We start from the raw sequence: 24,336 nt of genomic DNA, 5'->3' as shown, positions 1-24,336 counted from the left end.
GTGTTCTGAGTCTGGAAGTTAGTAGATCATTTTGGCCAATACTAGCCTATATAGAACTAAACTGAGAACCATGGTACACTTAACTCCCAAAACCTTTCTTAAATGATCAGAATAAGTGAAATAGGGTTCCATGAATTGCTGTGATAATAACTAGTAATTGCAAAATTTTGACACTCTAATAAGTATCAATGTTTTGAAACTTACACCATATAAATCTACTAATGATATATGTTTGCATTTCATTAGTATGGAAGAACTATAAATATAATTAATCAGGTCTTGAGTAGTGAAATGTGATGCTGACTGAATTCTCAAATTCTGTTCTTTTGGTAACAGCACCTTTAGGGTGACAGATACTATTAGGATTATTCTACTCTGGGCAGGCAGTGTAGGGTGGAAATGTGTGTAATTCAGCAGGACATCCTACAGAATTTTGTAAAAATTTTTCCTGAAACATGTTTGTGAAAATTATTCTTTTCCATTTTCCTTTTTTTTTTTTCCTATAGATGCAAGATATACGGAACCCAGAAGGAGCTCAGTATAGCTCCCATCCTCAGATGGCAGCCATGCGACCAAGGGGTCAGCCTGCAGACATCAGGCAGCAGCCGGGAATGCTGCAGCATGGCCAGCTGACCACCATCAACCAGTCACAGCTAAGTGCTCAACTTGGATTGAATATGGGGGGAAGCAGTGTCCCCCACAACTCACCATCTCCACCCGGAAGCAAGTCTGCAACCCCTTCACCATCCAGTTCAGTGCATGAAGATGAAGGCGATGATACCTCTAAGGTATGAATAGTTACTTTTAGGGCCAATAGGAAATACATGTTGCCTAAAAAAAGTCTTCTTCAGCACCTTCCTTGACCTCTGGTGGGTGCAAGTTTGTACCATCCAAATGAGAAACTGTGGTGGGGGACGTACTTTTTAACAAAGCATGAGGTTACAAATTGAATGCATTAAACCACTTGCTTGCCCTATTAAACTTTTAAGTCTCTAATAAATCCTTTAAATACAGATGTATTAAGCATAAAAGTAGGTTGCATCCACAAAATATAGGGTCTGCATAGTAAGTAAGGGAGAATAATTCTTCTAGAACTCAACATCCAAAATCAAGCTTAATTTACCGGTTGTTCAAAGCAATTATTTCAGTTTCACCATTTTCTTTTAAGAAGGCAACATCCCAGGGATACGATGACGGCTATGTGTGCATGTAGGTAATGGTTCGATGAAACCGTTGAGATCATCTGACCAACCATTTCATATTGACGATGAGGAAAGCAAAGGCCCAGGGGTACTAGCTGACTCCCTTCCGGAAGCGGAAGCCTGGGTGTTTCATTGCTTTCCTTTTATTAACCCCATGCCAATATGGCTGCCTGTCTGTCTGTCTGTGTCACCAGTAGTGCTGTCGTTTTAAGTTATCTATACGGCAAGGTGGGTCTTGACTGTCCTTAGATTGGAAAATTAGCTGCAGACGTTGTTAGTTCTTTAAAGTATTCAAGGCTTTTTTAGATGACAGCACCAAAGCCAAGTGCGCTCTCACTTGAAAACACCAAAATAATCTTTTTTTGCCTCGTTTACCAGTCAAGCATCCCAAATTTGTCCTGGTGAGAAGGACTCTTGTGCCCAGTTATTGGGAAAATACTCGTGTGAGTTACTGAGTACATGATACTTAATATATGTAATATAAAGTTACATGAGTACTTTATATTCCTCTTCCTTTCTTCTAATTCTTACTAATGAATTGCACTTGTGTCAACCCTTTGTTTTCTTTTCACTTTTGCCGGAATTTTGTTTTTGAGAAATTAAACCGTCAACATGCTCCCAACAATAACACAGTGAGATTCTGATCTATATGGTTAACTTTCCAATAGCTACACTAATTTTTTAAACATCCAGGTGATCGTGACTCATAGATCTATTTGGCCTGATGACAAAAACAAGGCTGTTGTATTGACTCTATTTTTATTATTTTCAGTATTCTTTTTTTTTAAAGATTTTATTTTTTCCTTTTTCTCCCCAAACCCCCCCCCCCCCCCCCCGGTGCATAGTTGTATATTCTTCGTTGTGGGTCCTTCTAGTTGTGGCATATGGGACGCCAAGATTCGAACCAACGAAACACTGGCCGCCTGCAGCGGAGCGCGCGAACTTAACCACTCGGCCACGGAGCCAGCCCCAATTTTCAGTATTCTTGATGCTCTGGCATTTGGAGTCTTAATCCTGAAAAGACTACCCCTCCAGGGCAATCTAATTCTTAAAGATAGCAAGTGACTCCCCTCTGAGCACATCTTTAATACACAAACCAGCCAATCCAGAGCCCACGTCCCCAGCCATCTCCCTTATCAAACTCACACACCAAGCCAATATTCCCCTTGCCCAAAATCACTCCAGGACCAGGTAACAGATAACTAGGAAGCCTCCCTATAGCCTGGAGCCCACTGAAATTATTCAAACTCTCCAATCCTAAGCTTACTCAGCATATCTTCCCTGCCTCACCCATTCGTTCCCATGAAAACGGATGAAGGCTCTGGGCCATGCTCTGCCCTCTCCCCCTCTCTGCCTCCTGACCGACCCCACATGGCATGCCACGCCTCTTGTTTCTGTGAGTATAAACTTCCTTCTTCATGACAATCACTTCCATGTCTGCTGTCTTACCATCCCTGATTAAAACTAATTCTGGGTACGGTTTAGAACAGCTGCATAACTAAACATCATCGCCCATGCTGATCCCCGCCGCCCTCACGGGCTCTCCCTGTTGTCAGTGAGCCAGTTTCTCATGAGATAAGGCAAAGAGGCAGGAGGAATCTAGTTGATATTACATAAATAATTTATTGGGCTGGTGAAAGCCCAACCTTTAGCTGACCATTTGGAGGGCAAAGTAATTTTTTTTTAGAAAATGTATATTATTTTAATGGTATCAAACAGCCAATGAGTTCCTGGACCTAAATGTGAACACCAAGAATTTGTTTGTGGCCTGTGATTTAGATATTGGATTATGCATGGATAATTCAAGCTAATTTCCTAAACATAGATGATATGTACTATCTTGCAAGGGAAAAAATTAATGTTCTGCTTATAGTAAAGATCAATTTGAGCATCCATATTATATCTTTATCACTGTTCATTGCTGACATTTCAGGAAATTAATGCAAAATTAGTAGCATCTTCTGACAGTAAATTTTATGCAGGATTATTCTTACTTACAATAACATTCTCCATACTCTTCAACTTATGTGAGTGGAAGACTGAGTAGAAGCCAGAAATTCATAGACTTAACATTCACAGATTCTGCCATTTCCTATTGACCCATAGGTCCATTTCTTATAATTTTGCTGAGACGTGAATTTGTATATTATAAGCTTTTAGGCTGGTGTGAAACTTTCCCAGTGGGTATCTTATCCAATCAATCAATATCCACATCTCAAAATAATTTATAATTCATTATTAGTGATTGTGTAAGCATCCTATCGTAGAACTTATATTCTATAGAGGTTTATTCTTTACTTAGCTCTGTGTGAAGGCTTAGAAATGGATTTCTCAAGAATGTCTTCATTAAAATGGCTTCTTGTTTATACAAATATTCTCAAGTTCATGTTTAGTTTAAGCGCATTTTCCATCGTGAGAAAATCCCCCTCCCATTCCATCTCTACACACTATTCTTCACCTTCTCTCCAGCTCAAAATCCTCCTACCCATCTATTCAACTTATATTTATTAAATGACTAAAAAATCCTCTGATGACAGTGTTCAGGCATTATTCATCACTGAGAAACTGGAATTTTTCCTTTATATGAGAGCAGGATTTATGTGGAAAATGCTGTACTGCAACAGCTCCAGTTAAATATGAAATAGCGTTAAGGCAAAAAGATCATTTAAATCATTTCTAAAAAGAGAACTGAAAAAGAATATTTAGTCTCACACCAGAAAAAGAAGCTTTTAAAGCTTCCCTCTCAACATTTTGTGCTCTCTTAAGCAATTACGTATTAATTCCAGTTTATCTAATTGAACAATTAAATGGAATGTTTGTTTTGACAGACAGAAATATTGTAAAGACATCAGTGAAGTAAATTATCACCTTATAAACACTACCCACGGTTCTGATTGCTATGGAGCTGTGTTGACAGCCTAAAGTCATAAACTAGACATACAGTAAAACATCAAAGAAATATAAACTTGGGTAGCTTGTGGTTCTAAGCCTGTAATCCCACACTTGTAATACAACAGACACTCTAAGACACTCGAAGTATCTGGCATCACAAGTGTTATTTTTAGCACAGTTTTCCCTTTAAGGAAATTATGGGCTAAGAATCACAGTGTATATTTTTCCATCCTTTACTTTCAACTTTTCTGCTTAAAGTATCCTTAAGTTCTAAAAGTATCTTTTGTAAATGGCATATAGTTAGATAATCTTTTACTTTTAAGTGAAACGGTCTTCATTCACATTAATATAAGTAATAAAATATTTGAGTTTATTTCTCCATTGAAGTATGTTGCTTTCTATTTGTCCCACATACAGTCTATGTTTTTTTTTCTCTTTCTTACCTTCTTTAAGATGGCTCTTATTTTTTCTCATTCCATAATTTCCCATTTTAAGAATGGTAATTTTATACTCTTTCTGTTCACTTAGTAGCTACCCCTGACACACTAATGCACAAAAGTCTAACATTGATCGATATCTTACCATCCTTAGATTACTTTAACTCCAAACACCCTCCTCCCAATTTATACCAGAGGGCTTATTGCTGTTGTTTATTTTAATTACAATTTGATCAAATTCTGTAATTTAATAAACTCTGTGAAACACTATTTTTACAGTCTTTTTTTCTTTAGATTTATTCACATATTTAATATTTTTCTCATCTGACATCATTTCCCTATGCCTTTAAAATTATTTTTCATGAGGATCTGTTGGGAACATAATTACTTTAAAAAGTACTTTTATGAGGCATAGAAGTGTAGATTGACAGTGATTCTCTTTATCATTTTAAAGATATTATATTACTCTATTGAATCCTGACTTTCATTATTGCTTTTGAGAATTCTTCTGCCTCACTGTCTTTCCCTTGAAAGTAATCTGCCTTTATTTCTGACTGAGGTTAAGATCTTCTCTTGCCTTTTGTGTCCTGCGGCTTCACTGTGAGGTGTGTGGGTTTCTTTAAATTTGTCCTGAATTTAAATATTTCTGTGTTTCATCAGTTCCAGGAAGTTTTCAGCCATTGTTGTTTTCCAGATATTTTCTCTACCCCATTCTTGTTCCCTTCTCATTCTGTAATTTTGATAAAATATATGCTACACTTTATTCCATCCTCCATGACACTTTTCTTTCATAATTTCAATTTCCTTGCCCTCTGTATTACATTCTGATTAATTTATTTATATCAGTTTCCCAGTTCATAATTCTCTTTTCAGCTACATCTAATCTAAAATTAAAGCTGATCAATTGAGGTTTTAATTTTTTATTATTTTATCTTTCTAGTTTTATTTGGTTCTTTCTCACATCTGTTTGGACTTTTTTTTAGTTGCTTGATCCTTATCCATATATTTAATCTCTTTTTTTTTCCTTTAAGCATTTGCTAATTCCAACACACAAAGTCTTTTTGGGTCTGATTCTATTGTCTGTTGTTGCTGCTGGCTCTTGGTTTTAGCACCTTGTTTCATTTTTCTTTTTTTCTTTTGGAATGAGAGCTGATGTTTATTAGAACTTTATGAGAATTCTGTTAGACCTGAATGTGGATTTGAAAGTGGATTCCTCTAAAGATGATTTGTGTTTGCTTCTGCCAAGCATCTTAGACCATTACAATCTAGAACCACTCTTGGCTTGAAGCTTTTCTGCCCACTTGAGTAGTATGCATTCAGGGTATAAACTCTTACAAATGCTGGCTTCTGTTTGTGAATTTTCACAGAAGATATTTTCCCCCTCTCCATTGAGTATCATCCTTGCAGATGCTGGGAGGGCACGTAGAAGAGATATCATTTTATTCCACTCTTGCACTGAGAGTCTAATTCTTTTCTGTCCTGACATTAATAGGAATCCTCCTATTAAACATCCCACTTTTAGTCAGCCATGGGCTTTGTCTTCTATCTACTGTGCCTTTGACTCAGTTTCCCCAGGTTCAACAACTATCTTCAAGGTAAAAGCTGGCCTCAGTACTCTGCTTACTGCTTTGGGTTCCTGCTTTCACTTACTTTTTGCTTTTAAGAGTTTCTCACTAATTTGCTAGTTATCAGTGCATGTGCTTTGCCATACTGGACAGAAAGAGAAGTTTTTTCTCAAAGCAAATAGGATAAGTCATTAGAGCAACAATTCAATAAACCTTTAGAAAAACACTTTTTATTTACCACTGCTCTGAAGGCAAGAAGATTCCTGGAATAAAGTAAAAATGATAAGCAGCCTTCTATAAACATTAGGTGAAATCAAGCAGTGTTAGAACCAAATGCCAACTCACATTATCTAGCAACAGGACAGAATATTTAAAATTGGGACTTCAAAGTCTGGTATTTTCCACATTGAACTATATTTATTATGCAATTGTTCAACACTTCACATGATATAATATGTATGATACTTTTAAGGAATTCTTTAGACCCTAGCAATTGAAAAATATATATTCCTCATTTATCACAACTAAAGTATCCCATTGGTTAAGGCTGAGCCTAACAAACTAGTTCTGGGAAAAATAATAAAATTCAGTCAAACAGCCAGTTACTACTTGATTCCAAATAATTGTTCCTAAAATCCATTCAAGTAATTAAATTGTACTAGGTTATAGTATTTTCAAGGTGTGTATGTTCCTAGATGATTCATACCCTGTGATCGAGCATACTTGATTAATTCGTGGAATAAAAATAAAGTGAGGCTGAACATAGGCACCAGGCATTGTATTCAGCTGGACCCTATCTCAACAGCTTGTGCATTGTTTGTAAGGCAGAAGAAACCCTCCATCCAAAATAGTAAGAAGGAAACATATGCCCTAGACAGGCAAATCTAGAAAAGACCAAGTGGCTCCAATAAAATTGGTAAATATAACTAATAGATGATTATTATCACAATCAACTCTTTTCCTGACTTTGAAGTGATTTTTCTGGACTGTGGCCCAAATTTCTTATCTTACATAAGGCCACTGAGTGTCTTTGCTAAACTCATCCTAAAACAATACTCAGCTATGTTTGGCAGAATCAAAGATCCTTAAAAATGAATTGGCTTTACAAACTATGATACAAATCCAAAGCCCCACACTTGTGAATCATTTCAAAAGTATTGCATTTCACGTACGTTTTTCTATCCTTGATGTTTTGAGTCATGAAATGTACTGTTTTTATTAGTGATAATAATAAACCCGATTGTAAAATGAAAGAGGTATTATCAGCCTTGCTGATTTCACAGTAACTAGATGACTTACTTTCCATGCTTATTTGAATTTATTCTCATAGGGGATTTTAGATGGCAGGGTTTAGAAAGAAAAGAGAGAATGAGTTTAAGTAGCAAAATTTTTCACTTACAGAAACAGTCCTATCACAAAAAGTGCTATGATATGCCCTGTTTCTATGGTGAGGATTTTATAATATTTACTTTATAGGATAAGAGTTATAAGTGGAGTTCTGTGTTGTTTGTTCAGCTTATTATGCAGATGGTGCTTGATTAAAATCTATTTTAAACTACAGCGATTACTGCAAGATAGTGTGCATTAAACAGCTCTTCCAACTCCATTAAAGGCTCTGGGACCGCGGCAGTTTATTTTAAATATGCTTATAGACGTTTCTAACTTCTCCAGGGACATTTCAGTATCAGTGTTTCTCTTTCCTTGAGAGTCTCACCTCCTGTACTCTCTATTCTTAAGAAGTATTATCCTAAGCAACACCATTAACACATGCTTTTTTAAAGTGAAAGATTATTGTTTTCTTGTGATAAATAAGTTAAATACATCACTATAATTAAGCAATAAGACATGACAGGAGGTGGATTACCAGAAGCCTAAGGACACCTCTGGGGATTTTAGAAATAAATCTGTGTCTACAAGTGAGTTACATGAAGCACATGCATCTCTGTAAAGCTTATGTGAGAGTAATATTTATTTATGTATTTGTGTGTGTATTTATTTATTCATTAGTGCTTTAATTGAATGTGTAATAAGTCTGTGGGTGAGCAGGATTACAGTTAGGGCCTCAACCCAGCCGTGCTTTTAGTTGTTAGGATTTTCATGCAACTTTATATGTGTCTCCGATTTCCTTTGCCTTGTAATTCAGAGCTTTTGCCCAGTGCTGTAGAATACAGGAGTAGAAATGGGTGATGATCCCCTGCATGTAAGATATCACACAGATGCTGGGAGGATAGAAAGACGAACGGGACCTGGTCCTTGCTTGTCGTCATGGAGAGTTTCTATTTTTGCATTATATGGTTTCTTCTCTGTTCTAAAGATTATGATGTCAGAATTAAATTTAACTCTCCAGTCTTAGAACCCTAGTAACTTTAGAAACACTGTACTCTAGAACAATGCCCAGTACACAATGCAATACCGTCCAGCACAGTAGCTACTTATCATGTATGACTGGGGACATTTAAACTTAACTAATTAAAATTAAACAATAAAATACTCAGCTCCTCATTTGCAGTAGCCAAATGTGGTCTATAGCCCCATGTGGCTAGTGACTACTCTTTTGGACAGCACAGAGAACATTTCCATCTTTCCAGAAAATTCTATGAGACAGTGCTGCTCTAGACTTTAGAAGGCAGAGCCTCTTAGAAAATTAGGACATAAAATTATAAGCTTTCATCCATCTAAGTAAGAATTCGGGATCCAGACAATAGTCAAAATTAAGGTCCAGGGACATATTACAAATCCATTTAGCTGATTTTTGCACCACAATCATATTCCCCATCATTGTGTTCATTCCAAATAGTTGGTGGTCAAAAGAGCCAGGTATCTTTCAAAGTGCAGTCCGTTACTGGCAAGTAAGTGGATCCAAATTATAGCAACAGTTCTCTTCAGGGAAGCTTTGCAAATGAGCAATGGCCATGTGTTTTTCAAATATGTGATGAAACTACCTCCAGAAAGCAGGCCCTACAAATTCCCAGTTCTTTATACAGAATCTACAATAGCGGCTCATTTCTGTATCCTCCTCAAAACAGGAAAAATTCAGAATAAAAAATAAGACTCCCACAGATCAGGAGGTAATGCCCACTGTTCCTGTAGCAGACAGCCTTACACTTCGCATAGCACTGCCCATGTGCTCGGATATGTTAGATGTCAAACTGCAACAGGGAATTTTCACTCCATTATATTGCATCCCAAAAGCCAAGATATTGTGCACACCCAATAAGTCTTTATACAAGTGACGCTGAGCAATATCATACATGATTCCCTTCAAATCATGTTATTTTTAAAAAGTAGAGATCTTTCATACATAGTTTTTATTTTTTATTTTTCCTCTTCTAACAGCCTTTGGTGAAAGTCAGGGCATTATCTTAAGCCATAGTTCGGTTCTATGAGGGCAATTCTGCAAGTGGTCAGAATACTGTGATCCAAGAATTTAGTTTTAGTGTCTTAGTTTAATTACTGAGAGAAAGGCAGGGACTCTTAAGAAATGAATATTTTATATATATCCTTTAGATTGGTCCTCTCAGAGGCCAGTTTTCTTGCATGGTACATAATTCAAACCGAGGTTAACATGAGTATTTAAAAGGAAGGCCTGTCAGTCTGCTCTTGCTTTCAGGCGTGGCAAAGACAAAGTGGATATAATGTTATGAGACTGGCTGGTAGTCTGTCATAATGGGAGACGACACCCCCCCTTCACAGCTTAGTGCCTCTCAGGTACTTGATCAGATGCACAGTCGAAGCCCCAGAGTTATGCTCCATTAACGCAGAAATGATATCTTCTGAGCCTTGAAAATGGGAGGCAGAAGTCGTGAAATGCTTGCTTCTGCTAAATGAAACTTTGAGACTGAGCAAGACTCCATGTGGCTAACCCTACAGGACAAGCCAGGAAAATAGAGAAAGCCTCCATACAATGAATCCAATTTATTGGTTGCATGGAACTGTTTAGAATTTCCTATGGGGTTGCCATATATTGCCTCAAAAAGATAGTTTGTGGTTTTGATACACTTCCTAGAGCTTCTTACCGGCAGTGACGGGTTCTCCTGCTTCCTCAGGTCATCCCTAGAAAGTAGGGCCCTGTTGTCAAATACAAGAGTATAATTAGGGCGGGACATCACACATCTTGTAGACCTAAAACCTGCCCCATACTGTCCAACTGCCAATTTAAAAAGAAAAAACGCCTGACGATCAGTGATTCAAAGACAATTTTGGACAATGGATAAGGGAAATTATTTAAATAATTTGAAAAATCTTTAAGAAGTACCTTTACATTGCATTGTAGGAAATTGATCTCTATGATTCACATTTGATTATTTTCCAGAAAGATTGTTAATAAGCTGCAATCATGGAGATTTCAACATGTCAGATCTTTAATTTTTTAATTAAAATTTAGAATGAGTCCAGCTAATATTCCACATGGATAAGCATTCATTTTCCTACACTTTGTTCTCTACTTCTAAATATTCCCAATCCTTGATGAAATATGACCTCCAATATCATGATCACTCCATTTTTAATATTCTTCATTGTGGTCTTTTTTAACTTTTTCTTCTTAATAAATATTTTATTAGTATGAATATAGGAATGGTCCTGTTTATAAAATTTGGAAATCAGAAGAAATATGAAGAAAATTATAAAGAGTCAGCCTATAACCCAGAGAAATAACTATTAACATATCAAACGTTTTAAAAATCTATCCATGTTTTCTGTCTTACCACATACTTGCTTATTGTGCTCAAGTACTCAGGTAAACTAGTGGGATTTGATTTCCCATAACAGAAACCAGTTGTGCTTTGACTTGTCCATTGTTTGAACTGTATGATTATTTTATGTTAGTATTTTTGTTACTATTATAACAAATAGTAAGCACTTACTGTGTGTCAGGAACCATGATAAGTGCTAGTGAGCAAAACCAGATGCGGACCTGCCCTCATGATGCTTACTCTCAGGGACGGCAGAAGATCTAACACATAAATTATTGTGTAATTGTAAGTTTGATGTGTGCTATGAAGGGAAATATGCAGAACTACACAAGTGAATAACAGGGGCTTGACTGAGTTTAAGGTATCTTTAAGACTTGCAAATAGAGACATCAAATGGCAGTTGTTTCAATGCATTCAAAATTCAGGGGAAATGAACTTGACAGTCATCCACCCACAAATGGTAACGGAAACCCTGCGTACTTAGGAGAACACCTAAGTACAAATGCAAAAAAGAAGACGGTTTACAATAAAAAACTATCAGGAAGGCTACTATTTAATGGTCAGGCGGTGGAGGATGAGCTTAAAAATGATTTTGGAAACAGAGAGGACAGCAAGGTGGAAGTAAAACCCAGAGGCTATCATGTCCTGGAACCCTTGGAAGACAGGGCACTCACAGTGAGAAATCAAGTCAGGGAAGACTAAAAAGTCCACTGGATTTAGCAGTGTGGCTGTTGGTGACCCTATTGAGAGCTAAGTGATGGGAAGGCCTCCTGATGTGAGTTGCAGAGGTTGCTTACAGCTGGCACAGACAACCAGTTGGAGGAGTTTGGTCGTGAAGAGAAGAAAGATACAACTATATGTAGGTTGGGGTAAAGAGAAAGTTCACTTGTTTCTTTGTTCTTTTAAGTATTTAAATACCAGTTGGAGGAGTAGAGTTACAGTACAACTGAGGCCCAGTGTCTCCTAGGCCTAGCATTCTGAGTTAATCATTGTAGAGGAAAGCCTGGGCATGAGAGTGTTATTTACAAGTTTCCCAGGTGATACTAATGTACAACCATATTTGAGAATCACTGTTCTACGTCATATTTGCCTATGTATCTAGTTTGCAGCTATGACACCAGTTTGCCCAGTATCAGCTCAGTCCCAGCATGCTAGTCCTCTGACAGATTTACATGGGGACCAGCCATTTCACAGGATCACATCTCAGATCCATCTTGGAAAGTTATCTTATAGTGTTAATCTATGTTAGCCTGTCAGCTCGGTTCAGAGCATTCTGGCCCCATGGGATTGTTTAATTTGCGTCAGAAAACAATCTCGAAATGATAATCTTTTAAATATCTTTCTCACTAAGACAAAGTCAAAGAATTCACTTTGCTTCATTCCTGTCTTTTTTTGGTTCTTGGGGTGTATCTTTTAAACCATGAGCTTATGGCATCACAAATTAGTATCAAGGTCATTTCTTTCCATTCATTTAGTACATTTTTTTTTTCTGAAGAAGTTTCACCCTGAGCCAACATCCACTGCCAGTCTTTCTCTTTTTTTGTATGTGAGCTGCCACAACAGCATGGCCACTGACAGATGAGTGGTGTAGGTCCACACCCGGGAACTGAACTCAGGCCACCAAAGTGGAGTGTGTCAAACTTAACCACTATGCCACTGGGGCTGGCCTTCAGTAAATTTTTTTTTTAAAGTTTCTACCATGTCATAATTAACATTTGAATATCATTTTAAAGTTTTAAACATATATAAATATATATCATCTCAGTAATCACAAAATGACACTGCAACTGATTTGCAGTAGAGGAAATGGAAGCCCAGAGAAATTACGCAATTTGCCCAAGATTGCACAGCTAGAAACAGTAAAGGAGAGCATGAGTCTAGATCTTCTGAGGTCTTATCCCCTGGCCTCTCTGGATATCATGTTTCCTCTCCAATGGTGGCAGTTATTTTACATGAATTACTCTGCCTTGCAATTTATCTGAATAAGATACATATTATATTAAGTTTGCAGCGAGCAAAAAAAGGAAAGCAACAACCAGAGTAGTAGATGGTGAGTGTGCAGAACCTCCTGTGATAATCATGCTCTATCAGGAGATGGTGCGCGTGGGCCTGTATGGCGGTGGGAGAGGCCCGGGAAAGACGATTCCTTCAGAGACAACACAACTTGGTATTCATGAAGATTCATATAATTTTAGAGCTAGAAAGAAATCCTAGCAATATCTCTCATTCTATAGAGGTGGATGACGTGACTTCACTTAGAATTAGTTAATATCAAAGGTAGTATTCAGACGCAGATGTCTAAAATACATTCAGTGTGTTTTTTTCCCACTTGCATCAGAATAACAATTAATATCCAAATACTCATACTTGAGGACAATGGGAGAAAATAGAATTTATTTTTAAACTGAGTATACTCAGTTTAAAACTGAGTTAAAACTGTTCTAGAAATGTCTAGATTCTACGTCTAGTTTCTAGAAATTCACTCCAATATGGTAGCTACTAGCCACATGTAGCTATTTAGGTTTAAAGCAATTAAAATTAAATAAAATTTAAAGTTTCATTTCTTATTCATGCTAGCCACATTTCAAGTGCTCATTAGTTACATGTGGCTGGTGGCTACCATATTATAAAGGGCAGATGATAGAACTTTACCCTCACTGCAGAAATTTCTATTGGACAGCACTGATATAGGGTTAAGATTATTCCCAGCTGCATTCCACAGACCTAAGTACAGTATCAAAAGCCATTCAACTTTATCTGCTGGATTTGTGGCCCACTGTGGTTTTAAAATCATAATTACGAAGAAAAGGATGAACTTCCCAAAAGAAAACAAGTTAGACTGTTCATACAACAAAGTTATTACAAGAAGAATTTGCTGCTATCACAGTTACAACCCTGCTTGTCATTCAGCTTTCTGAATGAGAAAAAAGAAAAGTTTATGAGTTAAGGGGTAATATTTAATAGTGCAAATTATGGAAGATTATGTAAATTAGTCTGGAAGAAGGATAAATGTGAAAACTACATGAAATATAGTTTTATCTGAAAAACAACAGAACCAAGTGTCCCTTAGGAATGTGTGTGGGTGAGTGTGTCTGTGTAAGTCAGTCTCAAAGGAGAACAATATGATTTGTCCCCAAATTTTCTTAGTTCCTCTATAATTCTAAATTGGTTTTTATTTCAGATCAATGGCGGAGAGAAGCGACCTGCCTCTGACATGGGGAAAAAACCAAAAACTCCCAAAAAGAAGAAGAAGAAGGACCCTAACGAGCCCCAGAAGCCTGTGTCTGCCTATGCGTTGTTCTTTCGTGATACTCAGGCTGCCATCAAGGGCCAGAATCCAAATGCTACCTTTGGTGAAGTCTCTAAAATTGTGGCTTCAATGTGGGATGGATTAGGAGAAGAGCAAAAACAGGTAAGAAAGGATGCAAAATGGAGTGGGAATCAACGTGGTTTGAAAACGTGTATGTACTCTAAAGAAATGGCTTCTGAGAACTTTGGGTGCGTTCTTCAGATTCGAGAACTAAGGCCTTGGATGTGCCCCATCAGAGCCAGACTTCAGGAGACATTCACATAATTGCATACTTCTTTATTACTCCTCCCTAAATAGCATGTTACTTCCTTTGTTTCAAAGTTTATATAGTGTAGTTACTTTTGGAAGGACTTTTACATATCCCAGCCAGGATTACGTCATTCTTAATGTTGCCAATGTGATCATAAAGGCTAAAAAAATACTAAAAGTATTTTGAAAACTGTCCACACCTCTTTTCAGCACTAACTGTTTACCCTTTGTCATCAAAACCCTCTTTCCTCTTTGCTAAACGAACCTCAAATTTAAGGGTTTCTACTCTTAGCCTTTCCCTAAAGACCACCAGGGTATGTTATTCTATCCCACATATACCATATTTCTAGGCTGTGTTAAATGGGACCAGATGCCTGGTTATTTTTTCTCCTGCGGATTGCCATGGCGTGACTGAGGACCATGCTTAGGGAATGCCACGTGAGACACTGCATCTCAGCCTTAGCATAAGTAGCCCAAAAGGTCTTAAGGAGGATGAGTATCATGGAGAGAGAGCAAGACTTCAGTACATAGATTAGATGTAGCCCACCTCAACAAGGAAGCGAGACTGATCCCATATTTCTACACCTGGGACTAGATTGCCATTGTCGCTACCTATGAGATCATTGTCACAAAGACAATAGTAGACAAACATTATCGTTAAATTACAGTCATTGAAATGATACATAGATGCAGCTTTAGCTGTTGCAGAATCTTATATTGCCATGATGTATTTAATGGTGTATTAGTCTCATATTTGATTCTTGACAGAAACCTTTACCTCTCCTCATCAGGTCCAGGGAAGTATGTAAGAAACAGAAACTTTCCAACCTATATACATTTAGAGGTACCTATATATTGTGAATATATATCAACATCTATAATGTATATAATGTGTTACACTTTTAAGAACCCTTTCACATGATTTATCTCATTTGTTCCGCTCAATATGAATAGAATTTTTTTATCCATATTGTGTGGATTGTGAAATGGGGCCAGATAGTTAAATTTATTCATTTATCCATTCAACAAATATTTGTTGGGAGTTTACTGTGCCCCAGGCACTGGGGAGATAGCAGAGAACAAGACAGAGTGCCCCGTTCTGTTGAATGATTTGTCTAAGGTTACATGGCTGGTGCACAGAGTAACTGTGACTAGAAGTTATCTCTCAACCTACAGCTCTTCTCTAACAAACTGTATGAAATCAATTACTGTTGTAATGGTAAAACCAGTTGCTAAGGAAACATAGAACCTGCCCCTCCTCCTCCACCCCCCCCCCCACTTCTCTCCAACCCCTTTTCTGTAAGGCAAAGCTGTCTTACAATCCACATGTCTACACATTTTCTTTTCTCCTTTTCAAGACTGCCAGCCCCAAAGGATGGCCTCATCAGAAAGCACAGGCCTACCATGTGGAGTATTGCATTATGAGTCATCTTCAAGGATGGAAAACACTCCACTGAAACATTCTCTGTGCCCTCAATTAAAAGACCCATGTCGCTATTAAGAGGGTAGTTGATACTGTATTTTGTGACTCTGTTGAAAACCTAGTATAGTTGCTTCAGGATTTTAGAGCTGGTTTTTATCCTGAGATCAATTTTCTCTCGCTCTCCCAAAGCCGAGGTGTGGTTCCCAGTTGATGTTGGACATTCGCGGTGGAATTGTACAGTGACTTCATTCCTCCGCTCGGTAGAGCATCACTGAATGAGAAATTAGGTGCACATCAACCAGGAATCCCAACCCCATCCCTGCTCTCTGGATTTTGTAACCGTAATGCCTCCCTGCTCCATTCATGATGCCACACACCAGGACATACCTCTCTCTGCTGTGAAAACTCCTCAGTGTATTCTTGGGTAGGCCTCTGGCTTCAGTGCTCTAGACTCTTCTGCTTTGTGAGATACTTTCCTCGAGGAGACATCCAGAAAGTGATTGCCCTCCCTAGAGACTGCACGTGGCAACTCTTTTTCGTTAGAGGACATACATGATCCCCTTCGGAAGACGCAGCCCCTCTCCCCTACCCAACACTCAGTAAAACTGGGAGTGTTGTTCCCGGGCTCATCTGTGCTCCTTTAGCTTCTACTTTGTCAAGTTTTATTTCAAGAAATATCAGTTGCCTGTGCAAACACCCATCTGATTCCTCTTATCTATCTCCCTGACCCCAGAGACCTTCTCCTAATTGTTCCCACATTCACCAGAGGAACTCATGTGGTTTTAAGACCAGTGATTTTAAAAGGGGGAGATCTACAAAGGCCTTCCCTCACCCACGATTGGTGCTTTACATTATGAATATTAAAACTCAGTGCCTGTACCTATGTTTCTGGTGGAAAAGAATCATGTTCTTATGATGAAAATCGAGTAGTTCCTCAGGCAGCAAATATAAAGCTGCAGGTTTCCCCCACAATTCGATTATAATAAGGCCTTTTATTTTTATTATAGCAAGAGGGGAACATTAAGATAATAGTCCACGTTCTTTCTGTCTGCCCATGTAAGGTATTTACAGACCCAAAGAATATGAGCTTGGCTATTCTCAGCTGTCACCTTAAAAAGGGCAGTGACTCCCATTCTTGCATTCCACTTTTCAAACTTGCAGCTAAGCCTTTCTAAAGGAGCAATGATCACAATTATGATGTAATACTAAAGCTTTTTAATTGTATATGTGTGATGACAAAACGTTTTCCTCTTTCTCTTTTGCATTTATTTCTGACTTAGTAAGTAACTTGTAATGAATCTACCTTTGGGTTCTCTCTTAATGGAAATGGTTCGGAGTTTTTTGGAGAATTCGTTTCATAAATAAAGGGTGAAATTATGTAATAGTTGACCCTATATAACTCACTGGGTATTATAAAGCAATTTCATAATCAAAATTCAGTTGTTAAAAAAGTTATGCCAAGATTGTTTAGGTAAATGCCTTAATAAAAATAACCACCTTTTTCTCTTATTAAAAAAAGTTGATATTTTAGCACTTAAGCAGCATTACCGAAACGACGAATTGGCAGCAGTTTTGGTCACTCCAAAATGGTTTGTCCCTTACCTTATGATTCTTTGAGTTAACAGAGGTTCAGCATAGCTCATCCTTGCCTCTTAAAAGATGATCTTGCTTAATAGACATAGTGAGACTCCAGCACATGCTAAAAAGTGTGGTTTATGACACATAGAATGCAGGCCGATCCCAGGGACGGGCAGAAGAGGGTCAAATGAATGAAATCAGACGCTGTGCTTACAAAGGGAGCATATTGCACTGGATGGGCCACTGCTCTGCTGCTCCGTGGCAGCCCTTCTTCTGACAGTTTGCAAGAATTGCCAGCGAAGTGAACACGCCTGCCTAGAATGCACATTTGGGCATCAAGAGAATTTCAGCAAAATAGCCAAGTGTTATTACGGTGTATTACCACCTGTTCTTTCCCTTTATGTTGACTCATTGTGCCAACAGAATATAATATCTCTGTTTCAAACTTCAATTAATTGTACTTTACTCTCATTTAATATTCAAATTGGGGAGCACACATACTGTTATGTATTTTTAAAGGAATGTTGCTGGAGTAGATTAGAGGCAGATCATTAAACTTCAAAATTTAGGACAAATGTGCATGTTACAGAACAGCCCCACGTGATGCTGTTGGCATTGTGTAGGCAGCTGGTTTGAGTAGAAGGCTAGGATTTCATGCGCCACAATTGTTCAAAAATCCTGTTATAATAGCCCACAATTATGAGCAGCTACAAATATAAACACAAACTGGGAAAAATGGACAAAATTATTGATGACTTATTAGGGGCTCAGAAAATTACAATATTTAAGGAAAAACAGCTATTAGAGAGATTACAATTGACTGTTTTCTTGACAGCCAGAGGGAACATGACTAATAGCGCTGCTTATGTTTATATCACATGCTTCCTCATTGTGGAGTGTAGGCGGGAGTAAGAAGCCACTGCGAAGGGCAAGCTTTATTTTCAGAATCCATGGTGAGTGAGAAACTCTACATACTTTGGTTTCTGTGAAGAATCTCTCAGAGAGAAGAAAAATCAAAAGGAAGCTGAAGGAAGTGATAAAAATCCTCCAGGAACACAAAACTCCCTTATGAATCAGTCCTGCCAAAGCCACTGTGCAAACTTCACGTATCAGAGATCTCTCCATTTTAATACTTTGGAAGATGGTGCTGAATCTGGAATGGGAGCGGAATTGTGTTTGGGATTCCAACTGGAGGTTTTAAATGCTAATGAATCGTAAGACAATGGAGAGCCCATTTCAGAAGCGTACTAAGTTGTTTAAAAGGCACCAGATGGAGAAAGGGAAATAAAACATAAGTGTTGCTGTGATGTTGGTCTTTGCCACTTATCTTTCATTGGTTGGAACCTACAGAGAAAGAAAAATAATAACATAACAATATCACGCCCTTTATATTAGGCTCCTTGGAGTGTCAGCAGCCTTCATCATCTTTTTTATGAGGTTCCAGCTGCATTTTCTGCCTATTCCCATTATTTCTGAATTCTCTGATTCTGGTCATCGAAGTAGAGGATCTGGGTCCACAGTGACAATAGAAAACAAATCAAGCCCTACTAAATTAAAGAGTCTGTCCCGCTGTGAAGCAGAAGGGATTGGTCCAGAGAGCTAAAAGGGTTCTTGGGTCCTTTTCAGCCACAGAAAGTCAGCTCTTCAGTGGAAAAGGAAAGTCACCTTAAATCAGAACCAGATGTAAATTACTAAATGAACCTTAAGTTCCTAATTGGAGACACAGTCGGGCTGTAATACATTTAGCAAATTACAAACAAAATGTTCTTGTTTACATTACATTAAATGGCTTTAAAGCTTCAGCCAAAGAGCTAAATAAACATGCTGTTATGCTAAAAATGGAGTGGAAGGTCTGTTCAGAGTTTGGTGTATTCGGGAGAAACCACAGCCCACGGTGCCCAGAGAGTGTATTTTTGTAAATGCTGGCCCTGGCGTGGGAGAGGAGAGGGAGTTTACCTCGAGATCAGAGCCTAATGAGCACATATCACTTGCAGGGAAACTGTTTGAATGTCGTAACATATGCCTTCTTTCAGGATGCATAATTCATATCCAAAGATATTAGCCATAGCAGTTCAGCTCAATAGCAACACCTCATTATTTTATCCCTCAGTATTTATTCCTATGTTTGACGCCTCATGAAATTACTGTTAATGTGTTTATATAAGGACAGATCTGACACAAGTGGGAAGAATGTAATTTCCTCCTCATTCTTTCCTGCTGCTGTGTCCTCTTCCCCTGGTAGAAGTGGCAAGTGTAAATAGTTAATTTGCTTCAATTATGAGCCTGTCCTGCTAAATTAGAAGCAGCAGGGGTATGAAGAGCCAGAATTATACTTATGAGGCAGCTGACAAATCCTCTGAGCCCACGGAATCAAATCATTTACTCCTCATTGGTGCTCAAACACCCACTACATAAACGCTGCTGGGGTTTTTTCCCCCCTTATCTTATGATAAAAATTCGAATTTTATGCCAACAGTACTTAAGGTTAACTAAAATCCTGTTGTACCATAACATTCACACGTGTTTATCTTGGCCATTTCCTTGTAAACCTTATGCATTTCCCCGATTCTTTTTCAAACTAGGAGTAAAAGATATGGGAGACAATTGTTCGTCTATAAACTGTAAAATGTAAGAAAAGTTTATGTTCATAAAAATGTGAAACTGAGCAATTAAAATTATTACATGAGATGGTGAGCATATTTTACTTACACAATGAAGGTATGTATATACACATAGAATTATTCATACATAAATGGAATTATTGCATGCCTTCTTGGTGTCAACATAAGTAGTACACATATAGAAATAGCCTATGCTCATGTCCAGTGGGAGCAGGCATTTCACTTGGAAGTTTCCGTGGCATTGGTAGGAAGAGAATTTAAACAAAATACTCACCAAGTCCCATGTGCTTTATGTATTATTGGTAACAATGTCTCCGGGGGGTGGTGGGAGGGGTGGGTTGTATATCTGTATATCAAATCCTCTCTTTCCATTGGTGTCCATTTTAATTTAGAAGATGTAAATCAGTATTTTATCACGAGCATTCATACTTAGTCTGACTCACAGAAGGAGAAAACTGACACTAGAGATTGTACACTCCATCACAAATATTTCCTGAGCACCTGCTGTGTACCAACACTGCCCTGTGTGCTGGGGCTTCAGCTGTAGACAAGAGGGAGCAGGCCCCCGAAGCTGGGTGCCTGAGAGAGGCATCCGGGGAGTTCTCGCACAGCTAGGAGGAGCCACTGAGTAAAAGAAGATGGATCTTTGATATCAGATCAGTTTCATTCACACCGTGATTCTGCCATACCTCCTGTAAGATACTGAGTAAAATAACTACCCATTCTAGTCTGTGTTTTCTTATCTGTAAAATGGGGATAATACCATTGCAACATGCTTGTTGAAAGAATTAAACACTATATATATATATATATATATGCATGTATATGTGTATACATATGTATGTATATGTGTATATATATGTGTGTGTCTGACACAAAACATGTACTCAATAGAAGCATATTTTTAATGCTTTTCTTGGTTCTGTAACTTCAATACCTCACACCACGGCAGGCACATATTGGACACTCAATATGTTGTTAAGTGTAATTGAATGACATCATACTTGCCCCAGTCATCCTTATTTAATGAATCAACAGATATTTTTGTGTGTGTGTATGAGGAAGATTGGCCCTAAGCTAACATGTGTTGCCAATCTTCCTCTTTTTGCTTGAGGAAGATTGTTACTGAGCTAACGTCTATGCCAGTCTTCCTCTATTTTATGTGGGATGCTGCCACAGCATGGCTTGATGAGCAGTGCTACGTCCGCACCCATGATCCGAACCTGGGAACCCTGGGCCGCTGAAGCAGAGCACGTGAACTTAACCACTACACCACCAGGCTGGCCCCTCAACAGATGTATTTTATAACGACTTTTCAAGACAGGGAGCTTGCTTCTGAAATCTACCATTTCAGAAACAGGTCACACCATTATTGTGGAGGCCATTTAGATGGATAAGATGGTCCCTGAAAAGAATCAATAGCAAGATTTTTGTCACACTGTATAATATTTTCAACCCTCTGAATACTACTTTGTGACGTTCTTTGAGTTCTGGAATGCTTAAGAAAACACTGAGCAAGTTGCACAAGATGGAAATTTAACCACATTCTAGAACCAAGTTCCATATAAAATGCTCTTGCTCTAACTGTCCTAAATAATAACAACATTGACAAAAGCTGCAAACATTAATTTCTAAAGGATATGGCAAGGAATTGCGATTAAATTATTCTTTCTTGTACACAACTGTATTTCTAAGCATTTTCTATAAATATGAACTTGTACTGGGGAGAAAAGAAAAACTACATTTGAAGTTAACTAAAAAGAAAAATGCCTTTTAGGTTTTTTTATAGAGGTTGAATAAAAGCCAGAATTGGAAGAATTATAAATTTTTCTCTTATTATTACTGTAAAGACTTGGTTGAAATAAACTATGACTAGAGATTAACTTAGGGCCAGAGCAGAAAAGAAGGAAGGAAGAAGGAATTAAGTGGTATTTATAAGATTTTGCTTTTTTGTGTGAGTTGGATGGATTATTTGTTTGGGGAAGGAACAAGAAAGTAAAAGAGTAAAATGACAGATTGTGCTAGAGTTTTTTTCTCTTTGGGTGTATCATATTCATTGATATCGAACTGCTGACTCTAATTATGGATTATTAGCCTATAAAAACATATGTACGTGCCGGTATTTAGAGCATTTCAAATATGATTCAGTGAATCACTAGATTACATGAACAAGATTGGGATTCCGTAGAATTGCTGTTTGATGTCTGTCTACGTATGTTTTAGGTTAGCTGTTATATATGTTTTAGTTTAACCACTGAGATGCAATCCTTAGATAGGATATGGTAGTTTTCTTAGAATAACAAACCACAGCATATAACTAAGTTAGGACAGGATGAATTCAAAAGTGTTTGGATGAACTGGGGAAAATGATAAATGATGTATTATGATTTTTAAATCCTCATCTGGCCAACTTTGCACTTTATTTCAAACAGCTGTAGACCATTTGGAAGCCATTTTGTAGCTCAACTGAGTACTAATATTTACTGTATGAATCACATATCTTTAAAATATTTGTCTTTCCCTGAGAGAGAGACCGTTTCTTTCCCAAACTTCACTTTAACATAAATCAGACCCATCCTCCTAGGTTAGAAGATCTGATCAGTGCAGTGGGGAGTTCGTTGCCAAATGCAGCCAGCAACGTCTTTACTTTCTGTGAGAAGAAGACTTTCTCTATCCATGAATAGAGGCTTTGAAACATTTTTGAGGAACTTTTTACTGATGATTTTTAAATATCTATTCGAAAGTAACAATTTCCCCCACTCGTATATGAAATTCTTGCATATTTTTATCATTCTCTAATACACTTAAGGTCTTTCTTCAGACATTTCCATCAAATATAGAATTCTGAAAGGATCCCTGTGCAACCTTAGAAGGTAACAAGACCTACAGAACACGTAATATAGGAGGCATTAGGTAGTTCTCAAAGGTGGAGATTCTAAATTACTGTCGGGGAAACCACTTCAGATTGTAATTCTCATCTGGGCTACTCCCCTTTAAACACAATTACAGAAATATACCTCCTGAAATTACTGCCCTTTGAATCCTCCTTCTGAACATCTGCAGCTATTCAGGAAAGAGCGAATCCATCAATCCACGTAATGTGACGTGATGAGTTTACTCTTTTCTAAAGTGGTATTTAGGCACTTGTGTGATGATCCCACATAGCCAATCATCAATAGCCTATAGGGAGCCATTTGTAGAAAACAGGGCGCTCCGAATGCTAGTCAGGTATCTCATAACAACATCGATCCCAGAGTGAAACCAGGGGGCACATATCCAGCCTGAAACACAGTGAGTTAGCCACCTTTCTCCGCTGATTGTTAATCAACAAATTTCAGGAAAGTTAACACTTTGTGCAGGCTTAACTACTAGGAGCCCAACAAAGGGAGAGATCATAGTAACACTGCTGCTGTTTTGGTAGAAACCAAATGCAAGAAAGATGGTAGATGCTATAATCAGGCCATCCGGCAACACCGTCTTATCTGCTGCTACTTAGAAAATGATGCTTTGGGCAATGCTATGGACCAAAGTGTGTCATATTTGCTTTTGGAAGTTAAACAAACCCTGGTTAGCTCCCTGGGGGGGTCACTTGGAGTAGCATATTAAAAACATGATAGAAATGCTTCAAGTATGCAAATGCATACAAAGATATATTTACTAAATATTTGCTTGAAAGTCCTGAATAGGATTTCTATCTATATCTGAGAAAAACCCTCTTGAAACAGTTTTAAGGTATCAAAAGTAAGTGTAAACATTGTCAGTTTAAGATCATTAGTTATAAATTATGTCTTGGAGGAGAGGTTGAAGGAAAAACTACAAACATATCTGTCTCTCAAGAAAGAAAATAAATCAGTAAAAAGCAGGAGAGCTCTGTGTTTCTGATTATGGCTGAACTGAAGCATATAACATACATGGATTGTATTATTCAAAGGCATTTGCTGTACGCTAGCATTTTTTTGTTTTCACATGCAAATTTCCAAAACAGAATCTGAATTTGGTTCTAATAATTAGCTCAGTAAATTTGGAATATTCTTGTACTTGAACCAAAGGATTCACTGGCTTTTTACTAAAACACTTATTTTAAGTTTCTTTAGTTTCATATTTAGGAAAGATGGCACAATATCGTATGAATTCTTAATTGCCTCATTATAATTGCCTTTTATTATACCAAAATGCTAAATATAAAATTCTAGGCTGAGGACCTCCCTAAAGGAAGAGAACAATTAGCACATTCATTTCATAGGGACCTTTATAATTCTGTTGACAAGGTTAGTCATTTGTTTACCTTAAGTAAAATGTTCTGCTTTAATTAAAATATTCATGAGTAAATAATATTTCTTACATCTTGAATTTCACAGTTGGGGT

The 24,336-nt window shown here is 37.7% G+C and overlaps 1 protein-coding gene across 1 annotated transcript in view; it reads left to right on the top strand.

The window, feature by feature from the left end:
- The window catches only part of TOX (thymocyte selection associated high mobility group box), a 291,354-nt gene that overhangs the window by 246,006 nt on the left and 21,012 nt on the right, over positions 1–24,336 (top strand). Inside the window, exons 4-5 of the mRNA XM_046642275.1 lie at positions 507–788; positions 13,972–14,202. Coding sequence (XP_046498231.1) covers positions 507–788; positions 13,972–14,202 — 513 coding nt within the window. The remainder of the gene's footprint in view (positions 1–506; positions 789–13,971; positions 14,203–24,336) is intronic.

Source organism: Equus quagga, chromosome 16 (assembly GCF_021613505.1).
Source record: "Equus quagga isolate Etosha38 chromosome 16, UCLA_HA_Equagga_1.0, whole genome shotgun sequence".
NCBI classification, from domain to species: domain Eukaryota; kingdom Metazoa; phylum Chordata; class Mammalia; order Perissodactyla; family Equidae; genus Equus; species Equus quagga.
Note: the sequence above shows the minus strand (reverse complement) of the source record. Positions and strands in the feature narration are given on the sequence as shown.